The sequence below is a fragment of the Coffea arabica genome, chromosome 2e (assembly GCF_036785885.1).
Source record: "Coffea arabica cultivar ET-39 chromosome 2e, Coffea Arabica ET-39 HiFi, whole genome shotgun sequence".
NCBI lineage: Eukaryota > Viridiplantae > Streptophyta > Magnoliopsida > Gentianales > Rubiaceae > Coffea > Coffea arabica.
In genome coordinates, this window is record NC_092313.1 from 5,221,489 (window position 1) to 5,238,936 (window position 17,448).

A 17,448-nucleotide genomic window follows, 5' to 3' on the forward strand; every position below is an offset into this window, starting at 1 on the left:
AAATCGCTACAGTAATTTTTCTATGAAAAATGACGGAAAATACAATCCAAACATAAGCATTCTTTCGTTTTGATAAAGAAGATTGAGTGGGAACAAATTTGATTAATCTATTATGGGCTGAGGAAGATAACGTAATTGTCGGAAACCACCAATAATAGTCTTTTTGCCAACTGCCGACATAAGAGCTAGTTAATGAACCAACCAGTTCGACGATACAATAACGTCCCTTGATTTGGTTTCATTTTGTTTATGGCGTATGTTTCCACAATCCACGCGGCGGAGATTCCGACACTTCTTCGTCGCATGGAGGAGGATAACTACAGAATAAACATGTATGCTTATCCTTTTCACCTTTTCTTCTTCTTTTCTTTCTTAAAAGCGGCAAAATGTGCTCATTTAAGCCGTACATGGTGATTTTCCTCTTACCTATATCAATAATACGTAATATTCCTCCGTCCCATTTTGATAGTCCTGTATTCCTTTTTCATCTGTCCCAAATTATAGTCCACTTTTCAATTAAAGAATGTAGTTGTATTTTAATTTTCCTAAAATACCCTTATTCAATGTAAGTAGTTGTTACTATAAACCTACCCCATTTAATGAGAGTTGATTCTTTTTTTACCATCAATTCAAGTTCTCATAAAGTTGTACCATATTTAATGTAAGGGTATTTTAGAAAAGTAGCAATCTAAGTTTACTTTTCCAACAAAGTTAATTACTTTTTCTTAAACTGTGTGAAAAAATAAACAGGACTATCAAAGTCGGACGGAGGGAGTAATAATCTTCTGGAGAATTGTACGACTTTAGTAGGATTTTCCAATTTCAGTGGCTTCCAACTAGGGGTGTAATCGAGCCGAGTCGAGCTCGAGTATTGCTATACTCGAGCTCGACTCGACTCATATACACCAAAGCTCGAGCTCGACTCGAGCTCGAGCGAGCCCAAAAAATCGATACTCGAGACTCGACTCGAAAAATTTCCTTTAGGCTCGAGGCTTGAAAATTTTTTTCATTTTAGGTCTTTTTACAATTATGTTATTACTTTTTTGCCATTATAGGATTTTATTATAAAGAATGATATATTGTAAATTTCATATAACTTATACCCATAATGGTCATTTTATAATTATAATACATATATATTATTTAAATTATAAATATATTATTTAAATAACTCCGGCTCGTCGAGCTACTCGACTCGACTCGAGTTGGGCTATTTCGACTCGAAACTCGACTCGATTTTCATTCGAGTTACTCGAAACTCGGCTCGAACTCGGTCAACCCGAGTTCGAGCTGAGTCGTTGACCGAGCTACTCGCGAGTAGCTCGGCTCGCATACATCCCTACTTCCAACTCGCCTATGGGGTTGCAAGTGGGGTATCAGAAATTAGTGGTAATTAATTCCAGTCTACCACACGGGTCAATGCTGAAAAGGTTTTTATAAAATAATGTACACCTTTTTTATGCGGTTTCGTACATATGTTCTTATCTTTTCATTATTATTTGCCGTGGGCCTTCCTAAAATATGATTTTAGGTAGAAATAGAGTAAATTGACCAAAAATACATCATGATAATTGACCAAAAATACATCATGATGATCTTCTTCACTCTACTTGTCTTTCCCTCCCCCGTTTTACGCGCTATGAACTTGATACCTACAAAGATATATTATTATCTTTGTGATCTTTTTTATTGTTTTAGTTCACATATATACCGTGTGTGTTTTTGTTCTCACGTAGCTTTATCATTCACTAATATTATTTTGGTACAATAACCGTTTTAATCTCGTCCTCACTTATTTATACTTAAGAAACACATGCATAATAAAGTTGTGTTTAAACTCTTTAAAAAAAAAAATGCTTTGGCTAAAAAGTTTAGAAAATTTTCGGAACAATAAATAATCTTTCAAAAGATACAGCTCTGGGCATGATGTGTCCAGTGAACAACAACATCTTGCATCTCAGCAAAAGGAACAACACAACAGTTGACGGAAAGTACCATACGTCGACAGCAGGATTCGAACCTGCGCAGGCAAAGCCCAACAGATTTCGAGTCTGTCTCCTTAACCACTCGGACATATCGACGGTGTTCCAATTTGCACTCCCGATGCCTTTGTGCTCACATATATATCTTGCAACAAAATGTTTGAGAAACACCAAAAAGCGCCCACCGTGGGGCTCGAACCCACGACCACAAGGTTAAGAGCCTTGCGCTCTACCGACTGAGCTAGACGGGCACTTGTGACTAAATGTTGACGCCAACAAAAATCGTTTTCAAATTGCAATATTACAGCAGAGTTGACAGGCTTGGTGAAATGCGAATGAACAGTCCTCTTACTTTCTGCCCTTTATGATCTTTTAGGGCTTAACGCCCACGGTCAAACTAAACAGTACTACTAGTAAATAACACTAAATTCACAATGCCAATCGCTTGATATATATATTACTCTTCACTATTCGTCCTGTTAAGCACGTTGACTTCCTTATTCAAGCGTCTTAAACAACTCTGTGGTCTTTTGCGGTCTCAGTTTTCACCAATTAATTTTCTTCACGGTTCTGCTAAAAACAAATGTACGTCTTTGGGACCTCAGCTGAATTATGAGCTAAGAAGCAGCAGAATGATCCACCTCACAGCCAGCCTAAGCCTAAGGATGAGGTTGGTACCCCCACAACGCCACTTTGACGCTCATGTGCCCATCAGTCCTGGAAAGGATTCCAGCAAAACATCATTGAGATCCTCACCAAATTCCTGCAGTCCTACTACATACATTTGCTTATGGGTGCTTCAATAGGAGTTTTTTTTTTCCCAAAATAATTCAGTTCTAGAGAAAATATTCCCAAGGTAACACAAGGCTGAAATAATATATCTTTTCTAATGTATTTGATGCCACATTGACTTTTAATGTAAAAATCTATTTCTACATTTACATGATACACCATCTCTATCTTTTACTCTCTTTTATTTGGCATTACGGGATAGAATTTATTATATGAGTTGCACCAAATCTACTTAAAAATAATATTTTAATTCTAAACTTTATTGTTCCAAATTAGCGCTCTTTATACAAGAATTTCAACACGGTTAATCATTTGCCTTTGTTTTACCATTGATAGTAGAACGATTATTTTTTTCAGGCATAAAAAGATTTTGAATTTGGGCATATATTCTCCTCTTCTTTTCTTATTAATCATATAGCATGTATTATTGTATAATCAAAGAAATTATTGACTTTTTCATTTTTTTTCTTTCCTCCCTCCTTACTGAGATATATACTTGAAAGAATAAAATTGCTGTGATAAATTCTTATAGGTAATTTGTTTGATCCTATTTTTAAGATGCCACATAGTTATTTATTCAGGTTTAGAAGTAATTTGGAAAAACTGAAGTACTAATAAGAAAGTATTAGAAGCCTTTTGTAAAGGGACACAAAAAAAAGTTTGAAAAGTCTTATGCGGACTAAGTAGTTTTTTTTTTTTTCCTTTTGAATACTAATAGGTTATAAAGCGAAGTACTATTACTGTGGGAAAATTTCGTAAACAAACTCACTTCGATAGCTTAAAAAGCGAAATCAAATCTGCATGCAATTCTTTATCCACTCTCTATTCTTTATCAGTTTTTTCATTACCCAGTGTCCTCTTAAAACACCCATATGGTCCGATCCTATTTCTTCCTCTATTTTCGCTGAACCTCCAAATCACAAATCCTGGTAGAACCATAACTTTAAAATGCATAAATCATAGATTGCTTTTTCGGGAAAATTGATCCTTTCCCTTGATTCACGTTGAGAGGAAACTTTGGGAGCAAATAACAGTGAATGTCGGGTGTATTAGCCCCAGTCCATAGCCATGGGTATCACCTTATTTTTGGCAGTGCATAGTTCACACGGTATGCCATCAACTGCTTCAAGAATGAGAAAGTAGCGAGGTGAGGCAGAATTAAATCCGAAAGCCAGTTTATAGAAAAATGCGTAGGACGCCTGCTAAAGAAACTTGAGCTAAAAATAACAGTATTACATCGACCCACATAACAAAAACAGTACAAAAATGTACTAACATGGACCACCACGTTTTCATAGAATACATATTATCCTCTGATTGCCGCCTACCAGCTGCAAAAAATTGCCTCCACTACCAAAGAATATTACAAAAATAGAAAAAAGAAATATCCACACCCTACGACAAACAACACAAAATGGCATTATTTTTATGTCAACCTTCATCCAGGCCCATGAACTTGCTTGGGAAATATCGGGACTAAAATGATAAAGAGGTGTAACCAACAAACTCAATGTGTAAAGGGCCCAATATGTCGGTTCCCATTTCAGCCCAAAGCACATTGCATTGCGAATTTCAGACCACACATCTTCACCCTCAATAAGAGCCCATGGGAGGCATTCCAAAAGGTGGCATTGGCGGCATACCCATTCCACTCATTGGTGGTGGAGGGGCTGAAAAACCTCCTCCCATACCTGCCCCTCCCATACCCGGCATTGGTGGTGCAGGCAAAGCAAGTGGCAGCAACTGAGCATACATATTCTGCAGTAAACAGAGAGCAAATTAGCACCATTAGAGGGAAAAAGACACCGAAAACAGGCAGTAAAACGTTGTTAAGACGTGGAGCTCCCACTCTCAGGTCAGACTCTATCTCAAAAACAAGAGCATCTTCCTCATAAAGGAACAACAAGTACCTGCTGCTTAATAACGTCCTTCTCTTCATTCTCTTTTGCCCTTGCTTCATTCATAGCTTCAATTCTGTCCTTGACTAATTCATCAACTTTGCCAGTGTACTCACGGATAAACTGCATAAAAAGAAGCCCCAAAAAATTGACTGCTAAGCAGAAAGCAAACCACAGAAAATGCAAGCAGGTCCAGACTTTTTCAAATGGAAAACATAATTACAAGAAGAAATATAATCCAATTTCAGTTGCAATCCTATAGACACACAAAGAAAGTGAGACCTGCAAGAGATACGGGAAAGCAAAGTCGATCATATTGTTCATCCAAGCAAGCTCAAGAGCAACATCCGCACGAATCAAATCATAACAAACAAAGAGGCATGATGCGAAGCATTCCTTCTTTCCCTGCAGAATCACCAAAAAGTAATTAGACAATTGCTTCATGTATCAAAGTTCACAGGGGACTATTTTTGCTTCCTGACTTACATGAGCATTGTAAAAAAGCCTACCAAAGTGAGGGGAAGCAAAAGAAAAGAACATGCAAATAGAACAATGATGTGCATAATAAAAGGGTTCTAATCCTTTCTCAACATAGATCAAGAACTATTTTCCCAGAATCAACATCATGGGAGCTAGTTCAATGAAATATGGGATGCAGTGAAACAAGCTTGTACCGATTATTCACATGTTTACAAACACCAAACGCATTCCACAAACTAAAATTGCCAGCTTCATGGACATCATGAAGCTTCCCAGAAAATATACCTGTTCAATAAAGTAAACGAGCAGCTCCTCGGCAAGCTCACGATCTCCAGACTGAGAAGCCGTCTCCATTGCATCTTTGTACAGGTTGTCTTTCTTTGACAGTGCAATTGATTGCTTCCATCTACCGGCCTTCTTATAGATATAAGCAGCAACACGTCTCATCTCAAGCAACTCGTGTTTCTCAATCTGCACAAAAATAAGCAAATAGGCTAAGAAGTGATCAAACCCCAAATAAAAATTTTGTTAAGTGACAAAACAAAACATTACCTTCTGTGCAAGGCCAATCTGATCAAAATTATCATGTAAATCAATTGATTCACGTAATCTGTCATAGTCTTCCTCCTCAACATAGATCTCATTGAGTGCCTCATTAACAGCAGAAACATTGTTGCTCTGAACTGCAACCATGTATGGCTTCACCAGTCGTAAATGGCCAGCCTAATATTCAGACAAAAATGCTTCAGCAATCAAATGCCTGTTTTCTCAAAATTGAAGCCAAGAAAATATTTACAACAGAAAAATAACATTACTGCACGAAGACAAACCTTTCTCATTATATCCACCACTCTTGTATGGTCAACACGAAGTGCAAGGACATTCAGAAGATCATTTATGAGATCAGGATGCTCCTGCAAGTAGAAATGCACTGCTTTGTAGTATAGCTCAACGTTTGCAACTTTTACTACAATGTCTTTGAACTGCATATGATCCCAAGCATCTGGCGAATGGTTCATGACAGTAGTGGCAGCATTATCAAATTCATCATATTGAAAATACAAATAGGTAAGCTCTTTCCAGTGTTGCTGCTCATCACAAGCTCGGATAAGCTTGGGAATGTTAAGACGGGTAGAAAATAACTTGATATGCTCCATGAGCTTCTCATAGCGGTATCTTGCATAAAGGACTCCAAGTTCTGTAAATATGCCCATATGCGCACGCTCCAATCCCAAACCGCTTTCCATAAGAGAGATTAACTCGTTGAAGCATCCTCTGTTTTGGTAATACTCGCTGACTTCTTCAAGGTCATCCACCTATAACATTCACAAAAGAATAATTCTAAATTTAGATAAATTTTAATTTAATTGCAAGTTCTATTTTATTTAGGAGAGCTTTAACTGCTCCAAAAAAATTGAAAGAACTTCAATACATAGTCAACGCCAAAAGTCGTTAGGCCCCCGGATTTTGTTTTAGCATAGGCCCCCAGATGTTATGTTAAGTGGGTCCAGATAACAACGTGACTGCTATTAATAGGTTATCCAAGGAGCAGAAATCAACAATACCTGTACAATAATATTAAGCCCACAAATCTGAGCCAAACGGAACTCCTCAGCATCAACACAAGCAAAGCAAACTTCTTTCCATGTCTTTGAGCTATTGGCCTTCCTCGCCGCATCAACAGCACCTTGAAATTGCTTCAACTTCACAAGTGTACTTGCCAACTTGGCCCAGTTAGAAATGAAAGCAAATATGATCTTTGCAGCCTCATATAAGGCCTCATCATACAAGCGATCACCCACATTGGGAAGATTAGCAACATTTGGCATGAGAATAAATTCCTCAATATCACCCAATCTATCAATTTTGGCATATGCATAAATGAGCTCACTGTCCACCTTGGGCTCCTTTGCTTTCTGCCTAACCATCAGAAGATACTTCACCAAGTCATGGTAGACATCGGCATCTTCAGCAGCTTGTATCACCTCCAAGAATTGTGTAGCATCATCTGCACGGATGAAGGACTCAATTGCATCACTAACTAATCCCTCCCTGAGCTGGGCTTTAGCAACCTGGCTCCAAACGGTATCTTCTTCAACACGGAATGCAAACTCTACGGCACGGTTAATGTCTCGGATATTATCCAATAACACATTGACAGCTTGCACATTCAAATTGAACTTCTTGAAAATCGCAAAAGCCTCTTCATATAGTTGGCCCTCCACAGCCACTTCCCCCACTGCAGGTCCATCAAAGTTGTCAAGCCTGTTAATGTAGTCCATAACTCTAGAAGGATCAGCTTTGATGGCTGTCAAAATGAGTAGGTTTTGCAGATTGAAGTTTCCACTAAACGCAGAGTTTTGAAGCACAATCTTTTCAAGAAGCTCAATAAGTTCATGTGGAAGATCTGCTGTCATGAATGCTTTGACAGCAGCAGAAACTTGTTCAGGGCTCTTGCTTTCAGGCAAAGCAGTAGATACAACTTGGTCAATGAGTTGCCTCCTATATTCATTTTCAGGGTTCAGGACCTTCTCCCACAGATCACCGTCCATCCTTTCAACTACATACCTACAAAAAAACAAGTCAAAGCATTACCAACCAATCAGCAGACCAAACAGCAAATTAAGCACAGAAAACCAACCAACCTGGCCTGCAACTTAAACAGGGAGTTCTTATTTGTTACATTGATGAGTTCATCATCACACTGCCCTCTCCGATAGGCAACAACAGCAAGGGTAGGATCACGCTTCTCACAGTATTTGCCCACAACACGTGAATCATAATATGGGTTGGTAGTGAGAAAGTGCTCAGGGTTATTATTACTGTCTATAATGATCTTTCCAAGTGCATTGTGCACATGCACATCCTGGCTTCCTTCGCTCACAAGATGCTCCAAAAATTGGGTAAGTAACCGAAGCCGGTTCCTGCAATCAGAAGTTCACAGTTAATAAGTCCACCGACATGCTAAGTACAGGTTGTTTTAGCAACGAAAAAGCACCTTTTCTCACACTCGTCCACGAGAGGCTCAACAGGAAGAAGCGAACGGACAGAGAGAATCAAGCCTTTAATAAAATCTTCGGGACATTCATCGTCTAGCAGCTGCCCCACAACTAGTGGAGCATTTCCAGGATTGACCTATGTACACATGCAAAAAAGGAATTCAGCTTCAGAGTGTATGCACCATTTACTAAAAATTGTAGGTTCTCAAAAGCAACTGACCTTCTGCACATATCCTTCAATATACCGGAGCATGTTGTTTGTATACAGGTAGTGTGTAAGATCTGGAACAAAACCAAATCGATCGCACACATTTATTAGGGGTCTAGCATCCGGAAGCTTGGCTTCCATCAAGAAATTTTTAGTCTTCTCTGGGTCATAGAAATTTGATTCCCTTGTAACACGCTCAACCTCCTTGATCTGCCCTGTCTTTGCAGCTGCTTCAATATACTTAAAATGGATGTCAGGGTCCTCACTGCAACAACCAGAGTTTAAAATATGAAGGCAACAGACTAAAAATAGAGAAAATGGCCAAGTCAAAAACGAAGAAGAGTCACTTCATTTCCAACATATCTCACCTTGAGCTCAGATAAGACCCCAAGAAGAAGTACAATCCTTCATACGATTTGAATTGCTCAAAAATTTTTATACAAGGTTCAACACCCAATTGCTCACAATATTCTTTGGCAACCTGCAAGCACCGAGAGATTGGTAAGCTGCGTTCTAATGCAAGGTTTAGTTCAAGGAAAGAGCAGAGGAAGGGAAAGGAAGAAATCTACTGCTTGAAAGCAAGGAGTTGGAGACAAAGGTAACAAGAGAAACAAAGCAGCAAATCAACTACACTCAACCTCAATCCATTGCCCATTTATTTTATATTTTAAATCATTTAATTCAATTTTATCTTTTAATTATCCTCTCTGACAACCATCTCACACAATGGGAGTGTAAGCACTTGACAGTATTCACATCACCCATACTTTGCATTGTCCCAATCAAGCCCTCTTCATGGAAGAGGAACATCTGTCTAACAATCAGGACCATCCATCAAAAATGGAAATTAAATCCACCATCCCACCCCCACCCCCACTTAGAGAAAAAAGAAAAAATATATATAAAAACAGGTCCAACAACATTAACAACAAGAAGAAACATAATTTCAAGCAATTCCAGACAGTAAATCAACATATAGTTAGACATGGTACAATCACCTCAGCAGTTCACCATTGCCCAAAATTATTATTTTTTTTTAAAAAAAAAAAAAACCTTTCCTGGAAAAGTAAAACAAAGACAGGAATATTTACCTGAACAATAATCTGAAGGTTGCCCCTCAAATTCACTAAAAGAAGGTCCTTCATGCACTCCAAAGCCCATTCTCGAGAAAGAGTCCCAAAGAATTCTACGAGACCCTGGAATATAACAGAAAATATTACATCCAGTCCAACAATGCGCAGTTCATGTTGCTATCCAAAAAAAATAGTAACCAACCTGCTGCTCAATTGCATGAGTGTTCACAATAACACGCTTTATATCTGGCAATTCAGTGTAGTGCTGCAAAAACAATTGAATGTTCAGGTTGATAGAAAACTAGAATAATGTACAGCAATACAAGGAAAAAATTTCATGAATGAAAATCAACCTGAAGAGCTCGAATATAAAGGCCAGCTTTTTCACAGAGCTGAGCAATGCGAGGACGGTCATAATGGCTAAACATACCATTTGCTAAAATTGCATCAGCCACATTAGGAAAAGTGACAAGATTGATTTCCAGGACCTATAAAGAAGAAAATTTCAAACATGTGGAAACCTAAAAGGATAAACAAATGGAAATTGCTTTGATTAGATTGTACTTAAGCAACCTTAGTTTGAAGATAAGCATGTTCGGGCAAATTGGGCTTCAGAACATCCAACAGAAAAGCTGTTGCCTCACGAATCATGTTTCTCTGGAGAACATCAATAAATGTTACAGAGAGTTGGATATTACAATATTAAAGAAAGTACAGCAAGCAGAGCACACGAAGCAATTCTCTAATAAAAGAGCACAATCTGAGAAAGTTACACTAGATGATCAGAAATAGCACGCATTTTAACCTGAAGAAAGAGATCTGTTATAGTATTGTAGTCAACAGGACAACCTCCCTCCATTTGGGACATCATGAGGGCAAAATTAACAGCTCCCTGGAAAAGCAGATTAAATAAGTCATTCATCTTCACTACCATTGAGTACAACTACAGATGAATGATCTCATGCAATACCACGTTGACTAGAAGAAGAAATTTCCCAATTACAAACAAACAATATTAAGAGAACTATCAGAGAAAGACTACACATGGAACGTAACATCAGCCTGACACTAATTAAGTACATAAGCACTTGAAGAAACTGATGAACATAATCTCTCTATTACTATTCCATACATACCTGGGGATCTGAACGAAGAATTGTTTGCAGAAGGAAAAGATAATCGGGTGTATAGCCAACCTGTTTCAGCAAGATCAATCAATACATGAATCCTGCTAGCTAAGCATTATCATGAACATAGTAAAACAAAGTACACAACCAGTTACCATAACAAATCAATGACAGCAGTAAGAAACCAGCATTTGTCTGCTAGAAATCAGCAATATGGGCAAAGAAAGCATTCCATGCGTAAACATAAATTTAATAATGACGCTAACCTGCTTGGAGTAAATCAATATTTTGTCAAACTCCCTCCGTTCAGCAAAAGCTGCAACAACTTTTGGAGTTGCCCTTGCTTTTATATATATTTTAAGTGCAAGATCATTATCAACAGTCTACCAAAAAAATAAAATGTAAGTTAAAACTTACCAAAATGCTCTGCCAATATTAGACTGTTAACGACCAATAGATCATCAAAATTGCAGAATAAGCAGCAAATTGCAAACCTTCACAAGGTCACCCAGCTCCTCACTGCATTCAAGCTTATCCTCAGCCAACCAGTTCTCCAAAAGATTCTTCTTGTTCTGGTTGACAACAAGACGGGACAGCTCCAATGACTCAAATGCGTTCAGTTTTCCTCTGGTTAAAAGTGTCCCAAAGTACTGCAGCAAGGGTGGTGTTTGTCCAGCTTGGACGGGAACACTCTGCGAATAAGAAAAATTAAATGTTTGATATAATTTAGCATCTCCAATCAACTCCCCAAAAAAAATACCCATAGTTTAGATGAAAAGAGACAGTAAAATCAAATTGACATTACCAAAAAGCAACCAAACAGAGACCTATTCCATGTATGCAACAAGTACCTGAAATTTTGCAACAGTGTCAGGAGTACGAAGGATGCCTCGTGGAGATTCAGCAGCAAGCTCAGCAGCCTCCTTGTACTTTGTCTGAGCAAACAACTCCTGGAAACGCTGGACAACCTGAAACAGAAAATGCAAAAGTGTTTTCAGTAATGCATATCATCACAAATGAGTGGTGCTTATATCATATTATTGATTCAGCTATATCAATGAAGTTCTCCATCGACAGAGAGGTGCTACACAATGCTATAACACAAATACCCTTCAGAGGAAAAACTAACATACCAAATTCTCTGCACCAGGAAGATTCCCTCTTTTGGCAAGATTCACAGCAAGCTCTAGATTATTTAACTGAGAAAACAAAAGAAAGCATCAGAACTATGAATATTATATGGAAAAAAAGTTGAATCACTAGTTTTCATAGTATGCAAGTACTAAACGTACTTGGCCACTAACAAAAGGTACAATTGTTGCCTCATTCACAGTGGCAAGCAACACTTGGCCTCGTCTATTGATGGCATAAAAACCCCCCACAGATGTCGCTTCAGACGTCAAAAATATAGGATCTGGACTGATTCTATTTCTGTAAACTGCAGTAGCTGTTTCCAGATCGTATACAAAGAGAAGTCCAAGCTTTGTGATCACATATATCAAACTATATTTGTGGGAAATCTGTTATCAACCACCAATTTCTGTTAAACATGATATTTAAAACAAGGAAAAAGCGTCCAATCAAAAAACAAAATAAGAAAAAGGTTATTACAATATACCTGCATAGCTACTGGAAAGTCATCAGCAAAATCTGGAGGGAAGAAAAGATCTGCTTGTTTCTTTGTAAAAGATGGCTTCCCTGCAAGCACTAGAAACAGTTAAACCACTAGAAAAGCCAAATTAGCCCAAAAAAAATATCCAGCAAACATAATAGGCCCTAAAATCATGCAACACATGCGTAAACACCCAACATGCTACCAATCACCACCCCCTTTTGTTTTGTGTGTGGGGGGGGGGGGGGTATATATATGCAGCAAACTTAATTAAAAAGACAGTCCTATTCCCCAAAAAAAAAAGGAACACAGACATGACCATAGTTATATGAACTGCTCTCTTGGAGCCAAAGAACTCACAAATATCATACTGAATAAGCAAAACCAAAAAAGTCAAAGGAGGCAAAGTGTTCAAAAATGACAGGATCAAAAGTCAATTTAAACACCTGGCTGTGCTCCAAGCTCAATAACATGCAATTTCGAGGAAATCTGTCCAGCATTGGAGGTTTTTGTTGCAAAAGAGATAAGAATGGAATCCTTATCATTTCCTGGTACCTGTGTGATGAACAGAGAAAAATCACACACACATAAACCAACTTGCTCAGGGAAAAATCAAGGCAACTCTACCACGTCAAACTATTATCAATACCCTGAAAGAGGCAAATGATGCAGCATGAGCTTCAAGTGCTTGGCTCCGCTGCTGATCCACAGAATAGAGTTGCATACTTCCTTTTACCAGCTGAGGCCTCTGTTACATAGCAAGTGCGCCAAAGAAGGTAAAGAATCAAAGATGAGCCAAAAAAGGAAAAACCAACATGTTCATTATCCTAAAAGGCAAATAACAACAAAATTAATGTCGTCAAGAAGAACAGAAGGAACCAAAGGGAAGGAAAAATGAAAAGGATTGGGAGGAGAACTTGGCAAGACAGAGATCATAGAACAGGGCAAAGAGATCAAAAAAACTGGGAAAATATCACCGAGATAGCACAGAAACACCAGCTCAACTGCTGAAACCATACATTTAACTAGTAGCTTCCAGCACAAGCGCAAGCTTTAGATTTCACATACGAGATAAGACTACACACCCTTAGCAAGCTTGAAAATCACAAGTTAAGTGCCAAATTAATCTTTTGCTCAATTATGATTCATTTGGCATCTAATAACTGGTTACTCAGAAGACTTCGTCATCGTACCCCCAAAATTCACAGGCAGATATTTACATACAACTCACACTCCATAATTCCATAATATGATTGCCGACAAGATGCAGTTCACTCTCTCTTAACTTGGATGCTTGAGGTATGAAAGGTTCAAGTCATTAGTTCAGTAGTTGCAATCATTCAGTGGATACTCTTCCCTACCACATTCTTTTAAGAATGCCCAATGAAGATCCTTCACGGCAATACTAACTGACCAAACATTAGAATGACTCCTAGAATAACTAATGCAAGAGAAATAGCAGGAACAGGCTTCTTAAACCACAAGAGTTAAATCCATAAGCTTCGTAAAATAGTTGAAGGATAACCTCTAGTATAATAACACTTTCACTACAGAATCTCCATCACTACTAAAAGAAGAACAAAAAGAAAAACATACAAGAACCACATATGCACAATGTTGTGAGTTACAAAAGCAACAATAAATAAATTGAAAGAGGTAAAAAAAACATATCAATGCATTGGAGATGACAATCAAGATATTCACCACAACTTCCAAACCTAAGAAGAAAAGAGAAGTGCTCAAAATCCATATACAAGTTGCTTCAAAAACAAGAGACAACCTAGAAGCATGCCTAGTACAGGAGCAAAACAGTTTCCCAGTATGAACACAAAACAAACCTCAGGAGATCCAGGTGCAATTCCAATCAAAACCAGCCACTTTTCAGAAGGATCACATTTATAATTGATTATCTGATTGTTGGATAAATTAGCCGTTCTATCAAACATCTTTATAGGTTCAGTGTCACCTGCAAAGAAATGCACAAAAACCAAATAGATAAATCCCAAGAAAATTTGTGTAAGTTTAGCATGTACTACATGTACAAAATCAGAACGAAGAAAAGCATACCATCAATAGACCAATGATATACTGATGTTTGTGTGACCAAGCCCAACATCTTTGGGGTAATCCACTTCCAAAATACAACCTATGGAATAAAGTTCAGAGAATAAGCATGGTAACATCAAATGACTAGCACTCCTAATTATGACAAATCATAATGTAAACTAAAGGTATACAGCATATGAAGAACAACGTAAAAATGCGACATAACAAATGAAAATAAACTGCCAACATCACATAATAAAAGCAGTTACCTGCTCAGGCATCTGATATGATTTCATTTTTGCTTTTGCCTCGATGTTAAATATTTGCAAATGATCTTGAGTAGTTCCAGGAAGTTGAGCTACAGACAGGAAAATCTTGCATCAGTAAAACATTCAACCTGAATTCAAACTCTCATATTCCCACACATACTCAAGATACTGATGAAGTTAACAGGACACAGTACATGAAGAAATTAAAACAGGATGTAGTAGATGAAAAAATTTTAAACATAATACCAGGAACAGCGAATGTAAGTCATGGTATATGATACATAAAGTGTATTTAAAAGGTAGAAATTTCTAAAAAAAGAAAGTAAAAAGAAACTTGAGCCTGTTACTTATTAGGATGGTTAAGTATATCAAAGTTGAACTATCTTGCACAAGGATACTAGTTAGATGATGCGTGTGACAGGATGTACAGTTCATTTGCTTCTACTATATAAAAATGAAAAACATCATACACGGGCTGATATATAGCCTACTAATGCATTGCCTGATCAGAGCAAAGCCATTTGTACCGAACAAAGGCAATACACCCTGCCATGCACTGAACAAAGCTAAGACGTATGGTTGGGAATAACTTGAAACAGGCAGTGCAAAATTGATAAAAATTATCACGAGTCCGTACACTATGCTATGCTGACAAGGGAAGTAATAAAAGACTAAAATTTTAAATTGCTGATGATCCTTTTTTTGAACAGAAGATGAACATAATATAAAATTCACCAAAATCTATATGCAAGGACATGTCCACGATAAGAATAAATATCATGCTAGAAAATGGATACTAAGACCATTAGAAGGCATTTCAGTTTCAGTTCCCATCTTAAATATGATACATGCCACTTATGCTGCCTTCAAAATATCAAGCAGCAGGGAGAGTCAAGCATGGACGCTGAATAAAATCACCCCATGCAACTTAACACTAATCATTGCATCATTTTTTTTTATTTTTAGAATAAGAATGAGAAAGATAACCTATGCCACCTCATGACCTATATTTCAAAATATCCTTCCATGTCAAACCTCTTTTAATAGTGAGTTGCCCTTTGTTAAGGAAAAATGTTGTAGGGGATAGAGGGCATACATACAGCCAAACCAACACACAGACCGAAAACACCTCCTCTAAGCTTTTCCGATGCAACATCAACTATGCTACTAAACAAGTTTGATTAAATCAACATAAAAAATGAATCAAGGTCAGCGAAAATACTTAAACATGAATTCCATACCTTTTAAAGCTAATATTCTAGTATTAGGATTCATAAGTGCTGAATCAGCAGTAATTGGCCTCCTCAAAGGTTGCATTGGCATATTCATATCAATAATTACAACAGAGTTTTGTGGCGAAGTCTCCCGTATGCATATATATTTATCAGATTCCATGGTGACGTTGGTAAATGTGATGAACTGCGGATTGATCCCTATGCTGGTCAACTGCAATTCCACGTCAAAACACAAGACAATTTCAACACAATTGATATTCAAATCCCATATTCTCAAATATAATACGCGAAAAGAGCTCAAAAGGCAAAAAAATTTCGCCTCGAACTACATCCTTAAAACGACCGATCTGAAAGCAAACAAAGCCAGACAGATCTAAGCTAAAATTGCCACAATTACAAGTGACAGTAAGCGAAAATGACAAACCAAATCGAGCAATTCTACATCCGATACTACAAACGTAAAACTGATAATTAGGCATGTGACCGTTGCAATGAAGTCTATAAGACTGAAATTGGAGAAATCAAAATTAAGTACATCGCAACTGATATAGAACTCTTCAAGAACATCAAGGCGGAATAGGAAGGTTACCGTAAGGGACTCTTTCATTGTGATCGGAGCGTTAGCGGCCGCCATGGTGGCGAAATCGAAGCTCCGAGATCAAAGCTCCGGATCTGAGAACGACGTAAATAAATCGCTAATCGAAAGCTTGTCAAACGACAGCGTTTTAGACCACTCAAAACGCTGTGAGATCTGAGACGGGGACGAAACCCTCGGACCCTCTCACAAAGCCAGCAATATTTTAGAAAGAAACACAGGGAGAACTGTGAGAGGAAACAAGAGGGATCTAGAGAGAGAGAGAGAGAGAGAGAGTGGAGGAGGAGAGAGGGTTCTTCTAAAGAAAGCAAATGAGTGCGCGATGGCAGTGCTCATATATTTTCCTTGGCCGTATAATTCAATACCATATATTAAATAAATTATTTATTCGTTGTTTGGAATTAAAGATGGGATATTTTTGTCGAAAATTAGAGCAAGCGAGATCCAATCTGGACCGAGCGGGCGAGGGGATGCATATATACTTATTGACAAAATAACAAAAAGGCAAAAAAAATCTAGGATTAGTGAAAAGACGTGCTGAAAGACTTTGCAGATTGACGCTACTGGCGCCCGTATTCGATTTCGCAGGTTCACCCGTGTAACTTTTACTATCTGTTTAAGGGCCTCAATTTTTTCGAAATTAAGTAAATTAAGAAATGTACGTTTAGGATTTTATTTAGACTACGTGATTAATTAGATGTCTTAACGATTAAGATACTTGTATTTAGGATGGCGATCATAACACGGATGCCCATCTATGTAGCACTAGTAAGTACTATGTAGTATGTCAGGAATTGTTATTGCTGCGTCGTCGCTTTAGACGAAATTGGATAAATAGAAGGAAGGGAGCCAACGTTTAAATAGGACGGCGTCATAATGGCTAGAAATCAGACGAATTAGGGCATAAGTGGGACGGCGTCGTTTAGCTAGCAGAATAGGAAATTAGTTAGTCGGTTAGCTTGCCTATTTGTACCCATGTGATTGGTGGAGGTGGTTAGGAAAGATAATAACAGAATTTTGTTTCCTTCTCTCTTTTCTCAGATTTCCCTCCCATTATCTCTTCCCTCTCTCTCGTCTGAACTCTTCCCCAATTCTTCCCCAATCTCTGATTCTCCCAATTCTCTCTCAATTT

The 17,448-nt window shown here is 37.9% G+C and overlaps 1 protein-coding gene and 2 non-coding genes across 3 annotated transcripts; all 3 read right to left on the reverse strand.

Moving 5' to 3' along the window:
• Positions 1-1,999: 1,999 nt before the first annotated feature.
• TRNAS-CGA (transfer RNA serine (anticodon CGA)) lies at positions 2,000-2,081 on the reverse strand. Its single transcript has one exon. It is a non-coding gene; the product is annotated as a tRNA-Ser (tRNA).
• A 79-nt stretch (positions 2,082-2,160) lies between these two features.
• On the reverse strand, positions 2,161-2,233 carry TRNAK-CUU (transfer RNA lysine (anticodon CUU)). The gene has a single exon. It is a non-coding gene; the product is annotated as a tRNA-Lys (tRNA).
• Positions 2,234-3,932: 1,699 nt separating this feature from the next.
• LOC140036546 (clathrin heavy chain 1-like) lies at positions 3,933-16,962 on the reverse strand. The gene is made up of 30 exons (XM_072078381.1): positions 16,311-16,962; positions 15,728-15,932; positions 14,487-14,575; positions 14,239-14,317; positions 14,010-14,137; positions 12,821-12,919; positions 12,618-12,726; positions 12,178-12,257; positions 11,852-12,079; positions 11,693-11,758; positions 11,411-11,527; positions 11,054-11,251; positions 10,826-10,942; positions 10,569-10,628; positions 10,238-10,324; positions 10,006-10,089; positions 9,786-9,920; positions 9,635-9,697; positions 9,451-9,555; positions 8,728-8,840; positions 8,372-8,624; positions 8,151-8,287; positions 7,798-8,076; positions 6,718-7,720; positions 5,983-6,468; positions 5,705-5,875; positions 5,438-5,623; positions 4,955-5,077; positions 4,685-4,795; positions 3,933-4,532 (listed from the first exon to the last, which is right to left on the reverse strand). Exons 1-30 carry the CDS (start codon positions 16,353-16,355, stop codon positions 4,368-4,370), a joined length of 5,121 nt encoding a protein of 1,706 aa, XP_071934482.1. The 5' UTR covers positions 16,356-16,962; the 3' UTR covers positions 3,933-4,367.
• Positions 16,963-17,448: the final 486 nt, after the last annotated feature.

Bases quoted from the DNA above. Each gene is read 5' to 3' on its own strand.
- LOC140036546 (XM_072078381.1), bottom strand. From the start codon at position 16,355: ATGGCGGCCGCTAACGCTCCGATCACAATGAAAGAGTCCCTTACG. The intron at 10,943-11,053 runs GTTTGCAATTTG...TTTTTTTGGTAG, and splicing joins AGCTGGGTGACCTTGTGAAG to ACTGTTGATAATGATCTTGC. The intron at 8,625-8,727 runs GTGAGATATGTT...TGGTTGTTGCAG, and splicing joins GGGTCTTATCTGAGCTCAAG to TGAGGACCCTGACATCCATT.